We start from the raw sequence: 18,241 nt of genomic DNA on the forward strand, positions 1-18,241 counted from the left end.
TTTTGGTGAGCTCTTGCAAATTGTAGCCTCTTTTTCCTATTTGTAGTGGAGATGAGAGGTACCCGGTGGAGTCTTCTGCTGTTGTAGCCCATCCGCCTCAAGGTTGTGCGTGTTGTGGCTTCACAAATGCTTTGCTGCATACCTCGGTTGTAACGAGTGGTTATTTCAGTCACTGTTGCCCTTCTATCAGCTCGAACCAGTCTGGCCATTCTCCTCTGACCTCTGGCATCAACAAGGCATTTCCGCCCACAGAACTGCCGCTCACTGGATGTTTTTTCTTTTTCGGACCATTCTCTGTAAACCCTAGAGATGGTTGTGCGTGAAAATCCCAGTAGATTAGCAGTTTCTGAAATACTCAGACCAGCCCTTCTGGCACCAACAATCATGCCACGTTCAAAGTCACTCAAATCAACTTTCTTCCCCATACTGATGCTCGGTTTGAACTGCAGGAGATTGTCTTGACCATGTCTACATGCCTAAATGCACTGAGTTGCCGCCATGTGATTGGTTGCTTAGAAATTAAGTGTTAACGAGCAGTTGGACAGGTGTACCTAATAAAGTGGCCGGTGAGTGTATATATATATATATATATATATATATATATATTGCATTTCGAACTGTAAAAAGAGCTACACTTTCACAAGCAGTTTAATGTGATTAAAGACTAATGTAAATAACTAAAAAAATATTAATAAGATGTATTAAAACTATTCCAACTTAACAGTTGAGTGAAAATGTAGACGTGCATCCGGCACTCTTCAGCGTCCAGCTGCAAGAGCCATGACCTTGGCATTGGTTTTGTTATCCTGCTATAAAAACAGCATGAAGATAAGTGTGTGTGTCAGAAATCAGGCAAACACACCATACACTATTAATGATATGAATGTCCTTCATATCTGTTTGCTTCACCATGACCATGTCTTTTAGAACAAACTTGAAAACAGACAGTTTGCACAATAGACCAAATCATAACCAATAAAAGCATTTAGACAGTTATCCATGAAAAAGTATAGCTAACTTAAAGTTGACTACTTAAAATGTCTGAAACTGCCCATGTGGTTTGTTTAGAAATGTATGATATTTTAGCAACTGTTATATTTAAGCACATCTCTTTCATCTGTTGTGCACATGGATTTTAATCATTTGTTTTTATTGCTTCCAGGCTGTTTATTCTGTTTTACTGTTTACCAAATATGACCAATTACATAACAAAATTTGATAAAAGGGTTTGTTCTTGGACTTTTCATGTTTCAAACACTGTAGAGAGAGTGATGATGACCTGCATTGTATTGCCGGGAATGTCAGAGCATTTGCTGAGGGCTTGTGTGGGAGTTGTTTTATAATGCCTAACTGCTTTTCAGACTTGGTGAACTTGGTGAGCTTCTGCAATTGAGTACAAAATAATAATAAAAAATTGTCCACACTTTAAAAAAACATGTTGAGTTATTATTATTAGCCTATATAATTAAATATTTCCATTTTTATTTTATATTCTTAATTTTCATACTTCAAGACTGGAGACATAAAAGCCATTAAAAGTAAAAACAATAAATGATGAGTGCATGATAAAAAGTTTCCACAAAAAAAAAAAAGAACGTTAATGGGACCTCGGCCTCAGGGTCATGCCCGTTGGCTGAACGTCTGATGCATTTGGCCAAAGACTTGAGATGTATAAAGACATTACAATGAATAATAGAGAAAGTGCAATGTGCAATATGGCTGAATAAGTCCCGCCTTCTAAATAAAAGAGCCAATCACCAATCGGTAAAGTCATTGCACTGCAGCTGCTGTTCGAAGCTCCGGTTGCTGCACATGTCATTGGCTGGTCCAGCCTGAAAAAATGCCGGGGGTTTTTTGGTCATGATTTAAGCTTATAGAAAGTAAATGTCTTAAACAGTTGTCAGTATTAATTGGTGATTTCAAATTCGACATTTAATCATAAGCTTGGTGAACACCTTTGGAGAAGAAGTAGGAGCTGTACTTGCGTGACTGAAACTGCTGCCCGAGAGGCGTTTCAAAGATGGCCGCCGAGTGAAAATGACTTGCCTGAGACTTTAATATATGGCACACAAAATTGGAAACACTTCGGGAGTTTTGAAGTTGTCATCTGACACGTGTGTTGCGTTCTTTTATGGCTGTTGCGACACCAAAATGGAAGAAGAAAGCCATCGTGTTTACAACTGAGACAATGAGTGCTTATCATGATCAACTAAATGCTGGATTTTCAGAAGTATGTGAAGCTCACGACTCTTTAAAATACATCCAAGAGTTTTACAAGTTAGGGACATCGACTTTACATTTTCACGCCCTAAAAGATTTAAATAAATAAATAAATAAATACATAAAAGTGCATAACGAAGAAATGCCCATAAAGTAATGGTCCATGATAATAATTAAAACAGAAATGGTTATAATTCATCCTCTATAGAAATAATAATTTCATACTTATATTTCGGCTATATGTCCATATATTGATTGACACTCTTATGAGCCACTGTTGTTATTGTGGAGCTCAGGGTCACGTGATGCGAATGTGCGCACGTGTAAGTGACAGAGCGGCTCATGGAGAGAGAGAAGGCGAGGGAGGGGCGCGCTATCACACCCGGAAACGAGTTTACTAATCCTACTATGGCGAAAACCGGGCTCATGAATATTAATTAGGTTGCCTGATTGGACGCTTCAAGAGCGTCGTAAATTAATATTAATGAGTGAGGTTTCGGCCATAGTAGATTGTGTAATTTCGCTACCCGCACAGTGTTAAATCAGATACGAAGCCTACTTACTCTTTGTTCAGCAAGGGTTGTATGGGCAGAAATTGCAGTGTTGTCTGTGAAAACGTTGTTTTTATTTGTCTAATCTGAAATGAGCTTGTGTTGGATATGGACGAGAGAACACCGGAAATTCTTTACAATCGCGGCTGGTCTATAGTGACTTTATCATATAGAGGTAAGTACACTAGTCTAAAATAGCCTACGCCTATTTTTCGTTTTCGTTTCAGTCTTTGTATTTAAGGTTTTGATTTAACTTTATAAACAGACGTTTTATATATTTAACAGCTTACCATTGATGGTATAGGCAAGCTTAGGCTACACATTTAAGTATTAAACTAATGAATTGGATGCCCGATCATTTCACTGGTTTAATATTATTTTCACTTACAGCTGATAAATAGCCTAGTTTTTGTTAGGCTACTTATTATTTTGGTTAAAATTATATTGTAGAGCGTTAAGCTTTTGGCGTTTAAACTTTGTCCCCATTTGTCCGTTAATGCAGTAAGCCTGAATAGTGTAGTACATCAAAATTAAAGATTTACAGGCTATATGAGCCATATTTTAAAGAACACTAGCCTACTTTCGAGTAGATTTTATCCTGTTTTTCATATAGGCTACATTTACTTCATTACATGCATTTTATTAAACCATTTTTAATCATATCTTGTTTAGCCTATAATTATTTTAATATTTGTCATTTGTGGTAGGCCATAGCTACACGTCATTATTTAATTGATCGCTTTTATTGTAGGTAAGTTTATGAAGAATGTCTGGACTTAATTTGTTCTGAAGATAAATGGATTTCTGCCTGCTTCAACCGAATTATTATTCGTTGTTTCATTACACTACGTTTCATATTTCCATAATAGGCTACATGTGGTTGACATAGGCCTAATCATTAAAACCATAGAGTGTGACTGGGCAGATTTACGATACGTGTCCGTTTTAACGTGTCTATGAATGTTTACGTGATTTATTTAACCATTGTTACTCTCTGTCTTCAGATGCTCATAACCCCGTGCTCTGGGAATAAACAGCCATGGAAACTAGTTAATGGTCACTTCTGTATTAAACAACTAAGGAAAGCACCGTATTCGTGTTGAACTGTGGGAAGTTTAAAACAGCGCCGCTAGGCAGGCATGAGCAGAGCCGATTCTGCAGAAAATGAGGATTGGACGTGAGCTACGTGAGCATCCAGGAGTAGACGTCATGACATGGAGAGACTGGAAAACACGGACCTTTTAAATGCACACGGGCGCGAGAGTATCAGTTCACCGCAAGAGAGAGTCGCCAATGGCTGTTGTGAGTCTCGCGCTGTAAATATAATGGGTCTTAACGCGACCACTGCGGAGGAACTGCTGGCTGGACATGCGTCTAGATCTGGATCCGGGGTCACGCTTTTGAAGGAGTTAAAGAGTGGGTTGCCTTTATATAATGGTGGTGGAGCGGTGTCCCCTTCACCTACAGCTGAAGGAAGTTATCATGACGTCCCTGCGCAGAAGCAAAGCGGGTGTTTACATCTGAATGGACTGGTGGAGACCCCCCATGGGGGCCTCGCTTCTCACAGGGACACACTTTTGAAGGAGTTGAAGAGTGGGTTGCCTTTGTATAATGGTGGAGGAGCGGTGTCCCCTTTACCTACAGCTGAAGGAAGTTATCATGATGTCCCTGCGCAGAAGCAAAGCGGGTGTTTACATCTGAATGGACTGGTGGAGACCCCCCATGTGGGCCTCGCTTCTCACGGGGACAGGACTTCAAAAAGACCTTGTGGAGATGTGCGATTCAGACAACTCCAGCACCAGAGGAGAAAAGATGAGGAAAACAGAGACTTCGGGGCCCATGGTGGTTGTCCCGGAATGGGGTCCTCGGAAACGCCCAATGCACCGGACTCTCCTTCACTTGAATGCAAAAGGAGGAGGTTTGAAATGGGCCTTAGAACAGACTCAAGTAAAAGCACACAGGCTGTTGCTCCCCTTGCAGCCAATCACCAACACAATAACAGCTCCCTGTCATCCCCCAGTTGGGTCCATCACAATGGGCACAAAGCTGTAATGAACCATGCGGCCCCGGGGCAGGCTGAGTTTCGATTGGTGCCACCTGTGGTGGCCCCCAGTGCAGGCTGCTCCCCAGAGCACATGGCTCAGCAGTACATAGTTCCCTGTATGAAGTATTACGGCATTTGCGTCAAAGATGCCTTCCTGAGCGATCGACTGGGCGGTAGGGTTCTGGAGGAAGTGGAGACACTAAATCACAGCGGAAAGTTCAGAGGCGGCCAGTTAGTCAGCCAAAAGAGCATCCCCTCTAAGAACATCCGTGGGGACCAGATTGCCTGGGTCGAAGGCAACGAGCCAGGCTGCGAGAACATAGGAGTCCTCATGGCTCACATCGATGAGGCCATCATGCGCAGTGCGGTCAGTGGGCAGCTGGGGGATTATGTCATCAATGGCCGCACAAAGGTGAGTGCTCGCACACTTAAAAATGAAAATGTCGCCCTCATGTCGTTTCCAAAACTGTATGACTTACTTTCTTCACTCTTTAAAATAGAGGTTCCTTATTGGAATGGTTCCATGAATAACTTATAATATACATTGAACCTTTCCATTGCACGAAAGATTCTTTGCAGTGGAAAAGGGTTATTCAGATCATTGAAATATTCTTCACACTAAGAAAACAAGGTTATTTTCAGAACTGTTAAAGGGACAATGTGTAGGAATTTCTCCCATCTAGTGGTGAAAATGTATTTTGCATTCAAACTAATCGTGCTCTCCAGCGCCTCGCTTTTTCAAATGCGCGTTGCATCTACGGTAGCCATTATGTACCAAAAAGCTATGACAGGATGTCTTCTAATAGCACTTCGTCGAGTGTTCCTTCGGGTGAACAGGTTTGTTATTTCAAACAAACAGCAACTTGACACAACGAACAAACGAATGTTACCGTATGAATTACTGACTGTGAAAAACATGAACTATTGTAATAAGTAGTTATGCCTTCTTTATTCGTTATATTTATGAAGTACGTGCATTTTTAGATATCATCATCAACTTTTAACTATAAATGTTCATCTGTCTATAAAATAAAGTACACAACCAAACAATGAAAAAAAGCTTGTAATTAAGACTGTAACGTTGACTTACCTGTCGAGAAGAAAGCAGGCAATTTCAGCGTCTCTTTTGAAATCTTTCCCCTGCATTAGCTCTATCCACCTGGAAAAAGCTATCCCGACATTAACTCGTGTTTTTTGTAATTTCCGGTCACGTTTCCTTTTACGATCTATTTTGGACTTTTCTGGCGACGAGGATTTGCAATGTCTCTGCTATTATAGTTTTTCAAGATGGCGGAACTACATGGAAGCCTCAGTGGACCTACCCGTCCCATGTATAAATTCTTCGTTTACGAGGATATGTCGGATAATTGGCAGAGGTATTTGTACACCATTGAGGACATATTTATGAATAAAAATATTGATTTAAAATAATAAAATACATAAAAAAGTACACATTGTCCCTTTAACAGAAACATTCTTTGGGGAACTCAAAATGTTTTTTGCATTACATCGCAATGGAAATCCCTTTTTGGAAAGTTTTTTTTGTCAATGGTAACCAAAACGGTTTGGTTCTTCAAAATATTCCCAAAATATGTCTTCAGCAGAATAAAGAAAGTCATACAGGTCTGGAATTACATGAGGGTGAGTAAATGATGGCAGAATTTTCATTTTTGGGTCTGTTTGTCTGGACCTGTATGGTTAGGTAACCAGTGAAATGGAAGTCTTGGCTGTAAAAAGCAATTTAACATTTCAATCATTATTATTGCACATGAAAATAAGATAGTTTATTTACTAAATAGTTGGAGTAAGTTGTCACATTTGAACTTGCCATAAAGCACGCTTTTCAGCAACAGCATGTGACAACTTGCCCCAAGCTTACATACTCCTTTTAAAAGACCTAAAAACATCCTTGTTAACATCTAAACATTTACTTGAACATTGTTGTTTTATTTTAACCTGTCTCACAGGTTTACCCACCATCTTCTGTACAAAATTTAAGATGATTTTTGACTTAACTGCTTGTATCATCGCAAAATGTAAACTATATATACTGCTCTCAACTAAGGCATAAAGATATTAAAACTAGTGCTGTCAAATCGATTAATCGTAATCGCATATTATATGTTAAAAAAAAAATTGATGATCAATAAGTTGCCAACATATGTTTTTACATTGCTTTAACTCTCCAAAATAAGTAAAACAATTTTCAACTTTTTTTTATAAGTTATACAATATTCATTCAACTCATTTTTAAAGTCAGTTTAATGCAATTTAAGTTGAAATGACTTAAACAATCAAGTTGATTGTACTTAGTAAAAAAAAGTTGCTGCCTTAATTATTTTGTGTGTATATATATATACGTATATGTGTGTGTGCGTGTGTGTTATATTCTGTATTTACAAACTTTTATGTTAGATGCGAATTATGCGATTAATCGGTTTGACAGCACTAAAAACATTAACATCATGGTTTTCTGTAAAACTGCTTTGAAACTATGTATATTGTGATTTAAATAAATTTGATTTTGATTTGAGTTCATTCAAAACCTTAAGGTTCAGTCATGAACAAAAACCAGTCATTTCAACAGGAATCCATACGATCTGAAATTTCGAGCAAGTTCCCCACACAGATTTTGTATCCGTTTCAAGTTTTTCACGCTAATTCGCCACGTTGACCAACAGAATATGATCATACCGTTGAGTTTGCTCACAGTTTGCTATGACCAACAGTTTGATATTAAAGTGACTTCTGTGTGAACGGATCTTAGTGCACCACTACACTATTGACAATGAACCTTTTTTGCTGGATGAAATTTCATTGAAATTCCGCTATGCCTTCATAGTTACTGAAATCTAGTCAACATCTACGTGTGACAACTTTCCCCGGTCTCGCCTTTTTCAATATATACCAGTATCATTAGATGCAATAGCTCCAAACTGGCAAGCACTGTCACCAGCAATGCAAACCTGCATAAAGGAAGTTGTGGTTGGGTGTATATCAGACAAGATATTTTCTGTCTGTGTTGCGTTTCTCACTGTGCCACTGTTCTCAACTAGCAGCCTGAGAAATGGCGTTTTATCAGATCCCAGATCAGTGTTTCTCTGGCTTTGAAGACTCCTCTGTCAGTCTCTATCTCCAGCCCATATACAAACAACATATTCTTACTGTCACTATTAAGGTGCAGTGCTTGTGTGCGTGCTTGTATACACAGTGTGTTCATTGTGTGCGTGAGACAGAGCTTATCAGACGCATTTACGTATTTATTACAAAAACAGACCCTGGATCTTAATTTATTGCCAAGTTGGAATGAGAAAAATTATGATTTTCTGATATTACAGACATGTAAGGAATAATGGCATTGCTCAGTTAGTGTGTGATTGAACATTGACCTGTTTGCACGCAGGGTGCCACATCAGTCCTGTCAGCGCGTCAGAGCAAAACTACCCATATGACGCAGGTTTGGTTATTTGAGCTTGCCAGGTCAAACCAGAGTCCAATAGTATGAGATCTTCCTGCTGTGGCATTTTCCACACAAAGAAAACATGTACTCCCGTTTTAGAAATAAGTCTCTTATCAACAAGACTGCTTTTATTGGATCAAACATACAGTACAAACAGTAATATTGTGAAATATTATTGCAATTTAAAAGAACTCTTGTCTATTTGAATATCATTTCAGATGTAATTTATTCCTGTGATGATAAAGATACATTTTCAGCATCATTACTCCAGTCTTCAGTGTCACATGATCCTTCAGGAATCATTCTAATATGCTGATTTGCTGCTCAAGAGACATTTTCTAATTATCATCCATGTTGAAAACAGTTGTGCTGCTTCATATTTCTGTGGAAAATGTGATGCTCTACTATTCAAAAGTTTGCGGAAAGTATAAGATTTATTTTTTTAAATAAATAAGATCAAAAGTTCCAGTGAATAATGATACAAAAAAGAAAACAGAAATGTGTTCTTTTGACCTTTCTATTCAATTTCAAATCTGAATAGAAATTCGATTCTATTCCAATCAAATCCTGAAAAAGTCACAGTTTCCACATAATTAAACAGCAAAAACCTTGTTTCCAACACTGATGATAATAAGAAACATTATTAATATAATGGTCATATAATGGTACATGCACTTTTACAAGTTGATTGTACTGAAATGTGTGCCTGTACACAACCATCATAAAATGATAAAAATCCATCCAGTGTTTTTGTTTTAATCTCCTTATATGTTTTCCCCTGCCTCAAATCGAGCCGTTCGATTTTGTGACGTCACATGGTCGGAAGCCCCTCCCACGATTGTTGATTGACAGCACCGTTTCAACACAGACCCGCCCTCGCTCGTGAGCGATCTGTCAATCATAGTCTGCGCGGAGCGGCGCGGTCATTGTTGATATGCTGGAGCACTGTCTATGAGCAGAATGGCGTCTAAGCGATTGTGGTGTTCTGTTCTTGGGTGTAATAACGAACACAGCAGTCATTTTAATGTTCCTAAATCCGAACCGCTGAAGACGCAGTGGCTGAGTTTGTTTTCGAAGGGAATATTCCCCACGAGCAACGTCAATGCTCTCATGTTTGCGCGAACCATTTCTCACCAGACTGCTTTATAAACGAGGGTCAGTATAAAGCTGGTTTTCTTACAATACTAATGAGAATTTTTAATTAAAGTATATTACAAACTTTTAATTTAGACCCTAAAGAATCATACTAGCTTGTACAAAAATGGCATTATATGACCCCTTTAAGCAGCAAATCATCATATTAGAATGATTTCTGAAGGATCATGTGACACTGAAGACTGGAGGAATGATGTTGAAAATTCAGCTTTGCGTCACAGGTATAAATTACATTTTAAAATATAATAAAATAGAAAACAGAAACAGTGAGCATACATACGAGACTTCTTTAAAAAATATTTCAACATTTTAATTATTCCAAACTTTTGACCAGTAGTGTATATTCCCCATTCTAGCTAAACTTTCTCAAATAATTGAGCTTATTATTAAGAATGAAGTCTTGTACGTAGCTTATTGAGTCTCTGAATGCACACAGTAGTTTTCTTGCTGTCGGAGTGTCATGAATGCAAAGCCAGACTACAGCTCAGGACCATGTGGACATTCTTATCGTAATCACAGCCTGTCCATTGCTGTTGTGGTTAGAAACCTGATCTGGATGACCTTTAAGTGAATCTCAGGACAGGACGGTGTCAGCATGTCTTTACTGCAGTGTGATTGAGTGAGGAGAGGCTTCGGTTCAGTGGGTCAGATCGGTCAGACCTCAGTCACTGTCCTCACGCCATCCTTAATCTGCAGGGAATATTTTTTAATCTGCGGCGAGGGGAACACTGGATTAGCCTTGAGCCTTTTCCTCTCATTGCGGCTTTTAAGACTATGTACATTATGTGTCAAATAGGAAACCCCAGTGAAAGATTGCCGTTTGAGAAGCCAATGTTGACGTCCGACTTTGCACATGTGTTCAGTCATATGTTTACGTCTGAAGGATAAATCTCGCAGCTCAACCCGTCCCGTGGAATGGGAACGCGAGCACTGCGGCGTTCACATACTTTTGCAAGTGGTTCATGAAAACATCTTGCAAGAACGTTTGAGGCTTGAGATTTAGAGGTGCTGCAACTTCTGATAATCGGTTGATCTTTTATTTGTTTGTTTGTTTATTGGTTCATCTTGTTCAATGCTGTCCTTCAAACTATGTTTCAATGTGCAATGATTTGTGAAATAGGCATTTACAGAAACATCTTAGCAACGTTTGAGGTCGGTTTGAGGTTTCAATTGATTAATCTGTTCATCTGTTCCATTAGATAATATAAAGTGGTGGGGAAAAAAAGATTTGTAATGGTTTTGAGTCACTTATGCTCACCAAGGCTGCATTTATTTGATAAAAAGTAGAAACAGTAACAGTTCTGTGAAATATTACAATTTCTTTTATATTTTAAAATGCATTTAATTTATGACGGCAAAACTGAATTTTCATCATTACTCCAGTCTTCAGAGTCACATGATCCTTCAGAAATCATTCTAATATGCTGATTTGCTGCTCAAGCAACATTTATTATTATTATAAATGCAGAAAACAGTTGTACTGCTTAATATTTTTGTGGTAATCGTGCTGCTTATTTATAAATGTTTTTACTGTCACTTCTGATCATATTAATGTGTCCTTGCTAAATAAAAATATATTAATTTCTTGGGAAAAAAATCTTTCTGACCCCAAACCTTTGAACGGTAGTGGAAATAAACTAACTTCCACAATTTATCAAAATCATGTTATTCCACAAAACAAAATATGTAAATATGCAGTAGTGTAAATTTTGTGAAAGTAATGTTTAATATATAAACGTTACAATATAAACCCCAAGTACATACCTGACTAATCAATTAACTGATCTAAAAACTATAATTTTGTTATTATACTTTCAATTTTAGATCCATGTTTACTTTGTTGGTTATTGTCTCATATGTTTTATGATTACTGTCTGTCTGCCTGTTCATCTTGTTGTATCCTGACTGTATATCTGTATCTCTCAACATAATGTCATTGGGTTCTTGAAAGGCGCTACATAAATAAAACGTATTAAATATTAATGAACGTGTTTACAATCTTACAGCGTTTATACACAATAACACCATAATGTTTAAGGTCATGAAAATGCCTTAAACAGTGTTTTCTAATCGTGTAAAGGTCACACATACAGTAGCTTTTAGCCCAAAACCATGAATAAAGTCTTAATTCTAGCGGCTAATTCAGTGGGTACATGTTTGTTTAGGTTTTGACATCAAAACCGGATAAAATATGCATGTAAACACAGATTACTTGTATTGTTGTGTGTTTATTATGAGCTGATGGTTATCAGCATGTTGCTATATATTTGAATGCACTCAATACTGACATTCATTGTTTAGTATGTTCATTATCATTATTAATTAGTTGTTGCTGCCCTAATATTTAGGTAATTTTATATTGAGAGCACTTTTAGGATTTTATTCGAAATATGTCGAACCAGTTACCGCAAGGTTATGTAAATTTAAAGTGATAAAGCCAGTTAAAAAAAAAGTTGCAGCATTTTCCATTGCATTATATAACTCTTGTCTCAAATCTCTATTCCTCAGCGGACACCGAACTCCCTCGTCTTCTCTCCAGTGCTCTGATTGTCCTTAAATCAACCCTGCCATTAGTCATTTTTCCTCTCCGTCTCCTCTCCCGAGCCTTATCAGACCCGTTACGTTTTAGTTGGCCAAAATATTTCTCTAGCTGTTGCCCTGGAAACAAGACACGTAGCATGTTAATACTGCGAGAGAGTGAGTGTGGGTGTCCATGCCCAGCTTTCTTTCTCTCTAAACCAGTGCTTTCAGAGAACGGCGTTGGTTTCATTCTCGCACGCATAGAAACCATTCGATCTCGGGACAACATGGCAGAGGATAAAGCAGAGGGAACAGCGTGTTCCAGCCACATGGCATCTCACGTGCCCCTCCCGGAGAGAGTAGCGCGTGCCCGTACTAGGCAAACACAATATCACCAGCACAGAGTATTGCCTCTTTTGCATTCATCCACTTTATAGGTACTGACATGAGGTCAGGGTCAGACATTATGGGGAGCTTGAGGCAACGATGCCACAGCAAGTGAAAAACTGATAGATAGATAGATAGATAGATAGATAGATAGATAGATAGATAGATAGATAGATAGATAGATAGATAGATAGATAGATAGATAGATAGATAGATAGATGGATGATAGGTAGATAGATAGATGATAGGTAGATGGATGATAGGTAGATGGATGATAGGTAGATAGATGGATGGATAGATAGATAGATAGATAGATAGATAGATAGATAGATAGATAGATAGATAGATAGATAGATAGATAGATAGATAGGTAGGTAGATAGATAGATAGATAGATAGATAGATAGATAGATAGATAGATAGATAGATAGATAGATAGATAGATAGATAGATAGATAGATAGATAGATAGATAGATAGATAGATAGATAGATGATGGATGGATGATAGATAGATAGATAGATAGATAGATAGATAGATAGATAGATAGATAGATAGATAGATAGATAGATAGATAGATAGATAGATAGATAGATAGATAGATAGATAGATAGATGATAGATAGATAGAGATAGTATATGACTCATGCAGAACTAAACCATTAATAAATTATTACCACATCAGCAACTAATAAAGTCCATCAGATTAATAGATTAAGGAATCGCTATTAATTAAATGTGTCATCATGTATTAATTCCTTAATAGTGTTAAATAATACTGTTCGTTAACTCTTTCCCCTCCAGCATTTTGATCATTTTCACAAAAATGTAATGGCCCCCAGAGTATTTTGTTGTATGAATATGTGAGCATGCAATGTATCACAAAAAAGAACTAAGCCTCTGCTTTAAAAACAAACAAAAACTTTTTATTCTGGCTTCATGCCTTCTTTCTTTCACTATCAAAATGAATTGAATGTGGATAAGTTTCATAATAAAGGCAACGTTTTGAAGAAAAAGCTGAAAAAATCAAGTATGTCAACCATAACCATAACCGTAATGACATATTACCTATCAATGAGTTATTAGTCATGTGCCTCAACAAGTACATTTACATTTGCAAATCGTTTGCTAATGATTAATTAAAGGGGTCATGAACTGGCTTTGTAATTTTTTTTATATTGTTGTCTGAGGTCAACTTATGACGTTCGCTTGGTTTTTACATTCAAAAACATCAAAATGAATAAGTAATAGGCTATTTTCTACCCTAGTTTTGAGCCTAGCTCAAAAACGCTCGGTTTTTATGGGCGTCTTGCATTGAAGACTTGAAAGTAAACGCCCACTGCTGTGAGTGCATAACAGTTTAGCATATTATAATGAGTTTCGTGTAATGCGCGAATCGGTGGGCGGGGCTAACCGCCCACGCCTACCGTGTTGAAGTAGGCGTTGATCTTCTTCTGCGGGGGTGGTGTTTTATCCATAGACAGTATAAGAAGTGGACAGAGCCATCTCATTGGAACTCAGTTGAGACAGTTGAAGCCCATTTTTAGCGATTTCTGAGCACTTCCGTTCCTGACGCGCAGACTCAAACCGACTCAAACTAAGCTTGATGACGTGAGCAACCTGTCTGACAGACGTTAATCTTCTAGTAGCTGTGCGTGAAAATTGCCAACGTTAATCTTGCAGAGACGGGGAACTTGAGCAAAGAGTTCTTTGGCGTGAGTGAGCAGGAGTAAGTATTCCGTTGCTTTTATGGACTCATTATCTATGGGCTTCTCCCTTGACTGGACGTCCCCCCGATTGCCTGCGAGCTTCTCCTCCTGTGTGTACGGTACTTTCTGTACAGCGCGACTGAGAGTCGAGTGGTTATGACGCAATCGTTAGCCTATTTTTACTAAAACTGTTTCTACGGGGCCATAGTGTAACATAGAAGGTAATGGAGCCCTTTATACATTGTCGTGTTTCTTTAGAAATAAATAATGGACAAATGGAGTCTTTAAACGCCTCAGATGTAAAGTTATTCGCTGTCAAAGTGACGCCAAAATGAATGGGAGTCAATGGAAATGCTAACGCAAGTGAAGTTCTGCTACAACATGGCGGCACCCGGCTGGCTTCAACTTCCGGTCGATGGATTACCCCCTTGGTTTTATCCTCTTTGTCGTCATAGTTCCCCACTTTGAAAAACGAGTCGTTTGCTGAGCCTGGTGTCAATGAAAGCTTTTTTTGGACTAACAAGGACGTTTTCAGCTCTGAAACTTACAGGATATTCTTATAATATGATGACCTCTTAGATGTCAAAAGCTCAAGGAAAATTTGATTTCTCAGTTCATCACCCCTTTAAATCAGACAACTGAAAGAGTAAATACATATCTTCTACCCATTGTGGTAATTAACACATTCATTTACACTATTAGTTAATGCTATATGTTGTTAATAAATTAATACATGATGACACATTTAATTAATAGTGATTCATATATTCCTTAATCTATTAATCTGATAGACTTTATTAGTTGCTGATGTGGTAATCATTAATTAATGGTTTAGTTCTGCATGAGTCATACATTAACTCCTGTTTATCTGTGCATTAGTTAAGCATGAATTAATGCATATTAGTGCACCCGCATTGTAAAGTGTTACTGCATTTTCATAATATAATAATAGATCGTTCTCGATTCTCTAAGCCAGTCATTATTGCAAAATAAACTGTCAAGATGAGGAAGTAACCACCCACCTAGTAACATATAGCAATAAGCTGAAAACTACTGCCTTAGCAACCGCATAGCAGTGCCCTAGCAACCATCCACAACACTCTAGAATTGCGGTTGCGAGTCTTGCATGAGCAAACAAACACTCCTCTTTTTAAAAAATGGATATTTCACCCAAAAATTACTATTCTTTCATTTACTCACCCATATGTCTTGCCAAATCTTTCTTTATTCTGTGGAACACAAAATATTTGATTACAGCCAAATGTTTAGTGACGTCTGACTTTCATTGTAGGGGCAAAAAAATCTTCTTTTGTTTTCCACTGAAGAAAGAATGTCATGTTTTGTGTACATGATGACAAGTTTTGGTTGAAATATCGATTTAAGAAAATGTTACTGTTTGTATTCATTTCAGTGATTTGATTCATTTGATGAGCTGTTTGGCATAAGTGGACAATACACTTTGCATTTAGATGTTAGAAGAAAAAAAAATAGAAAAACATTTTTAGACAAAAAAAAAAAAAAAGGCCTTAAACTCCAGCATGGAATTATTGCCTCTCAGCAACATGTCTGAGACTGTATGAGGTATGATTTCCAAACTCTTGTCTAGACTCAAATATGAAATGTTTGCTATTGAGCAATGGAATTATTTCTCATGTTTAAGATACTAATTAGTCTTTGGCTGGGACGATTGCAGTAGGTTAATAGAAGAGAGGTGTAGAGAGGAAATGATGTATCAGCATCTTATCAGCACTTTTTCCTCTGCAGTGAAGTATGCAGTGATACAGTGCAATTCCAACATTTCCTTCCACACAACACTGACATAAACTGACGATGGAAATATTTTGGAATATTTTGAAATTGTAGGTACAGATGACACCAATATTCTGGTGACAAATGCATGTATTAATCAGAATTTGGTAATATTTTGATTATGTAAGTATCATATAAATGCATTAACCCAAATGACAAAGCTAGACTAATTCAATATTCTGGTTTCTAGAAATCCGGTTAACTGCAATAATCAGAATTTTGAACATTAAGTTCATGTAAACATCACAATATCACTAGAACCGCCCTTGCAAAGAAAAAAGAAAAAAAAAAGGACACTTTAATATACTTTTAAAAAGTGTACTTTACTGAAATAATATAATTTAAAAGGATATACTTACGTGTGAATGAATGTAATGTTTTTGGATACTACATTGGAATTAAATGATTTTTTATTTATTTAAATTAATATTAAATGCATTTAGCTGAACTTTAGAGTGCTTTTCTGACCCACGTTTGTAGTACTTAAGTCCATATTAATTCCATTGTCTAAGAAATATGGTTAAAGTGTACTACTGAATATACTGACAGACATTTAAATAAAATAACATATTTTAATGTAATTTCTAATGAAACATTTACAATATATTACCTTTAAATGCAAAACTTAATAACACACTAAAGTTAAAATTATAATCAAGTACTTTACATGTGCTTTAGTATTTTAGTCGTAGCATCCAAACAAGTGTACTTCTTTAAAGCATGTCAAAAGATAATTAAAACATAATGATTTAAACTGTACTTTAAAGGAAAAGTTGTAATTTGTCATTATTACAAAATGTACTTTTAAAAAGTGTAAGTTTGTTGAGAAACAGCCATGAAAGTGCAGTTTTTAAAAAATCTACTTTTAAGATGTAAAGTACAGTAAAAGTCCACATTCAATACAATCAACTCTTCTTTTACACAAGGGTGAATATTCATTTATACCTGCGCATACAGACAGAAGGAGATTCTATTGAGAACGAGAGTTTTTATAAACATTGGGTTCTATTTATGAATTTGAAAATCATTCATAAATCTCTCTTTTTTTTCAGGACCTACATTATGCAATTCCTCACACTCTTATGTGTTATTGATGATATGAGTTACAAAACCATTAATGTTTGGCATAAATTCACACTAAAGAATAAAGTCACATTTTCAGTCTAAATTTGGCACTAGTTTATTGAGAATATGCCAATTACATGGATTACACAGAAACATTTCGCTTTTTATAAATTAGAATATGAACCTGAATTGGATAATGATGTGCATGTAAAACATGGTCAATAAGTTCCAAGTCAAAATCCATTTTAATTTCTTCTAGCTTGTATTCTGAATTTGTTGTTGTAGTCCTGATGTCCTAGTGTGTGTGTGGGTTTTGGAGTGTGTGTGTCCTTATCTAACCCCCATGTCCTATCCTTCAGCCTCTCATCATCAGGTTTACACTCTTTTATCTCAGCACACTCTGTACTCAACATCTACAGTACCTGACTATCAAGGCATGAAAGAACCTTACATGATCAAACCAAATTTTGTTTTAAAGGAACCGTTGCCTGTTTATCATAAAACAACCAAAGAATATCAAATAGCTCATAAAATATGACATCATGACATCAGTTAATTTGATATTTTTTGTTTTAGATTGTCTTGCCTTTAAACTTGACCCTAAGTCTCTTGTGGGAATTGTGCATATCTTGTTAGCAAGAACTTGCGTAACACTGAATGTGTTTTTTATTGCATCAGAATCAGAATCAATGAATCAGACTTCGTAATGCTAAATACGTTGAGAGACAGACACTTTAACTGAGTGTGTTTGAATGTTGGCTGTAAAGATGCTTGCACAATGCACTGACACTGATGAGGGCGCATAGTGTTTTGGGGCATTTAGCTGTTCCTCCTAAGTGGATAATTTGATTATTTCTCTGCTCTGCACAGTATCTGTTCAATTTGGGTGTCATAGTTGGCTTTCTGTGAACCCTTCGGTCTGCCAATGGTGGTCATGTTCTCTACTCTGGTATGAGAGAAGCCAAGTTATAATCTAGTCAAATCAGCTCTAGACTGCTATCTGTGGTCATCAAATTTACAAACCATGTGTAACCTGATGATAAGCCTTCTAATCAACATGGCAAAAGTATGATTTTTTTTAAACTTCCGTGCTGTTTTAGGCCAAATGTTGCACATTCTTGAAAAGATTCCACACATACACCTTTTTGTCTAATGTATTATGTATGTAGTCAGTGCAGTCATCTATCTCTGGAACATAAAATATGCTAAAAACTTAAAATGTACTTTATTTTTTTATATGGGTCAGTGGATTACTTAAAAATACTTAAAATAAAAAAATATTGGAGCATTTGGGGCATATTTATTAAACAAGGCAAATAAGCGT

The 18,241-nt window shown here is 36.9% G+C and overlaps 1 protein-coding gene across 1 annotated transcript in view; it reads left to right on the forward strand.

Moving 5' to 3' along the window:
• The first annotated feature begins 2,735 nt into the window (after nt 1-2,735).
• egln2 (egl-9 family hypoxia-inducible factor 2) overlaps nt 2,736-18,241 on the forward strand; it is a 24,473-nt gene continuing 8,967 nt past the window's right edge. The window contains exons 1-2 of the mRNA XM_056262506.1: nt 2,736-2,946; nt 3,776-5,227. Coding sequence (XP_056118481.1) covers nt 3,986-5,227 — 1,242 coding nt within the window. The 5' untranslated portion in view covers nt 2,736-2,946; nt 3,776-3,985. The remainder of the gene's footprint in view (nt 2,947-3,775; nt 5,228-18,241) is intronic.

Source organism: Rhinichthys klamathensis, unplaced genomic scaffold (assembly GCF_029890125.1).
Source record: "Rhinichthys klamathensis goyatoka isolate OS25496 unplaced genomic scaffold, OSU_Roscu_1.1 h1tg000192l_1, whole genome shotgun sequence".
Lineage (NCBI taxonomy): Eukaryota > Metazoa > Chordata > Actinopteri > Cypriniformes > Leuciscidae > Rhinichthys > Rhinichthys klamathensis.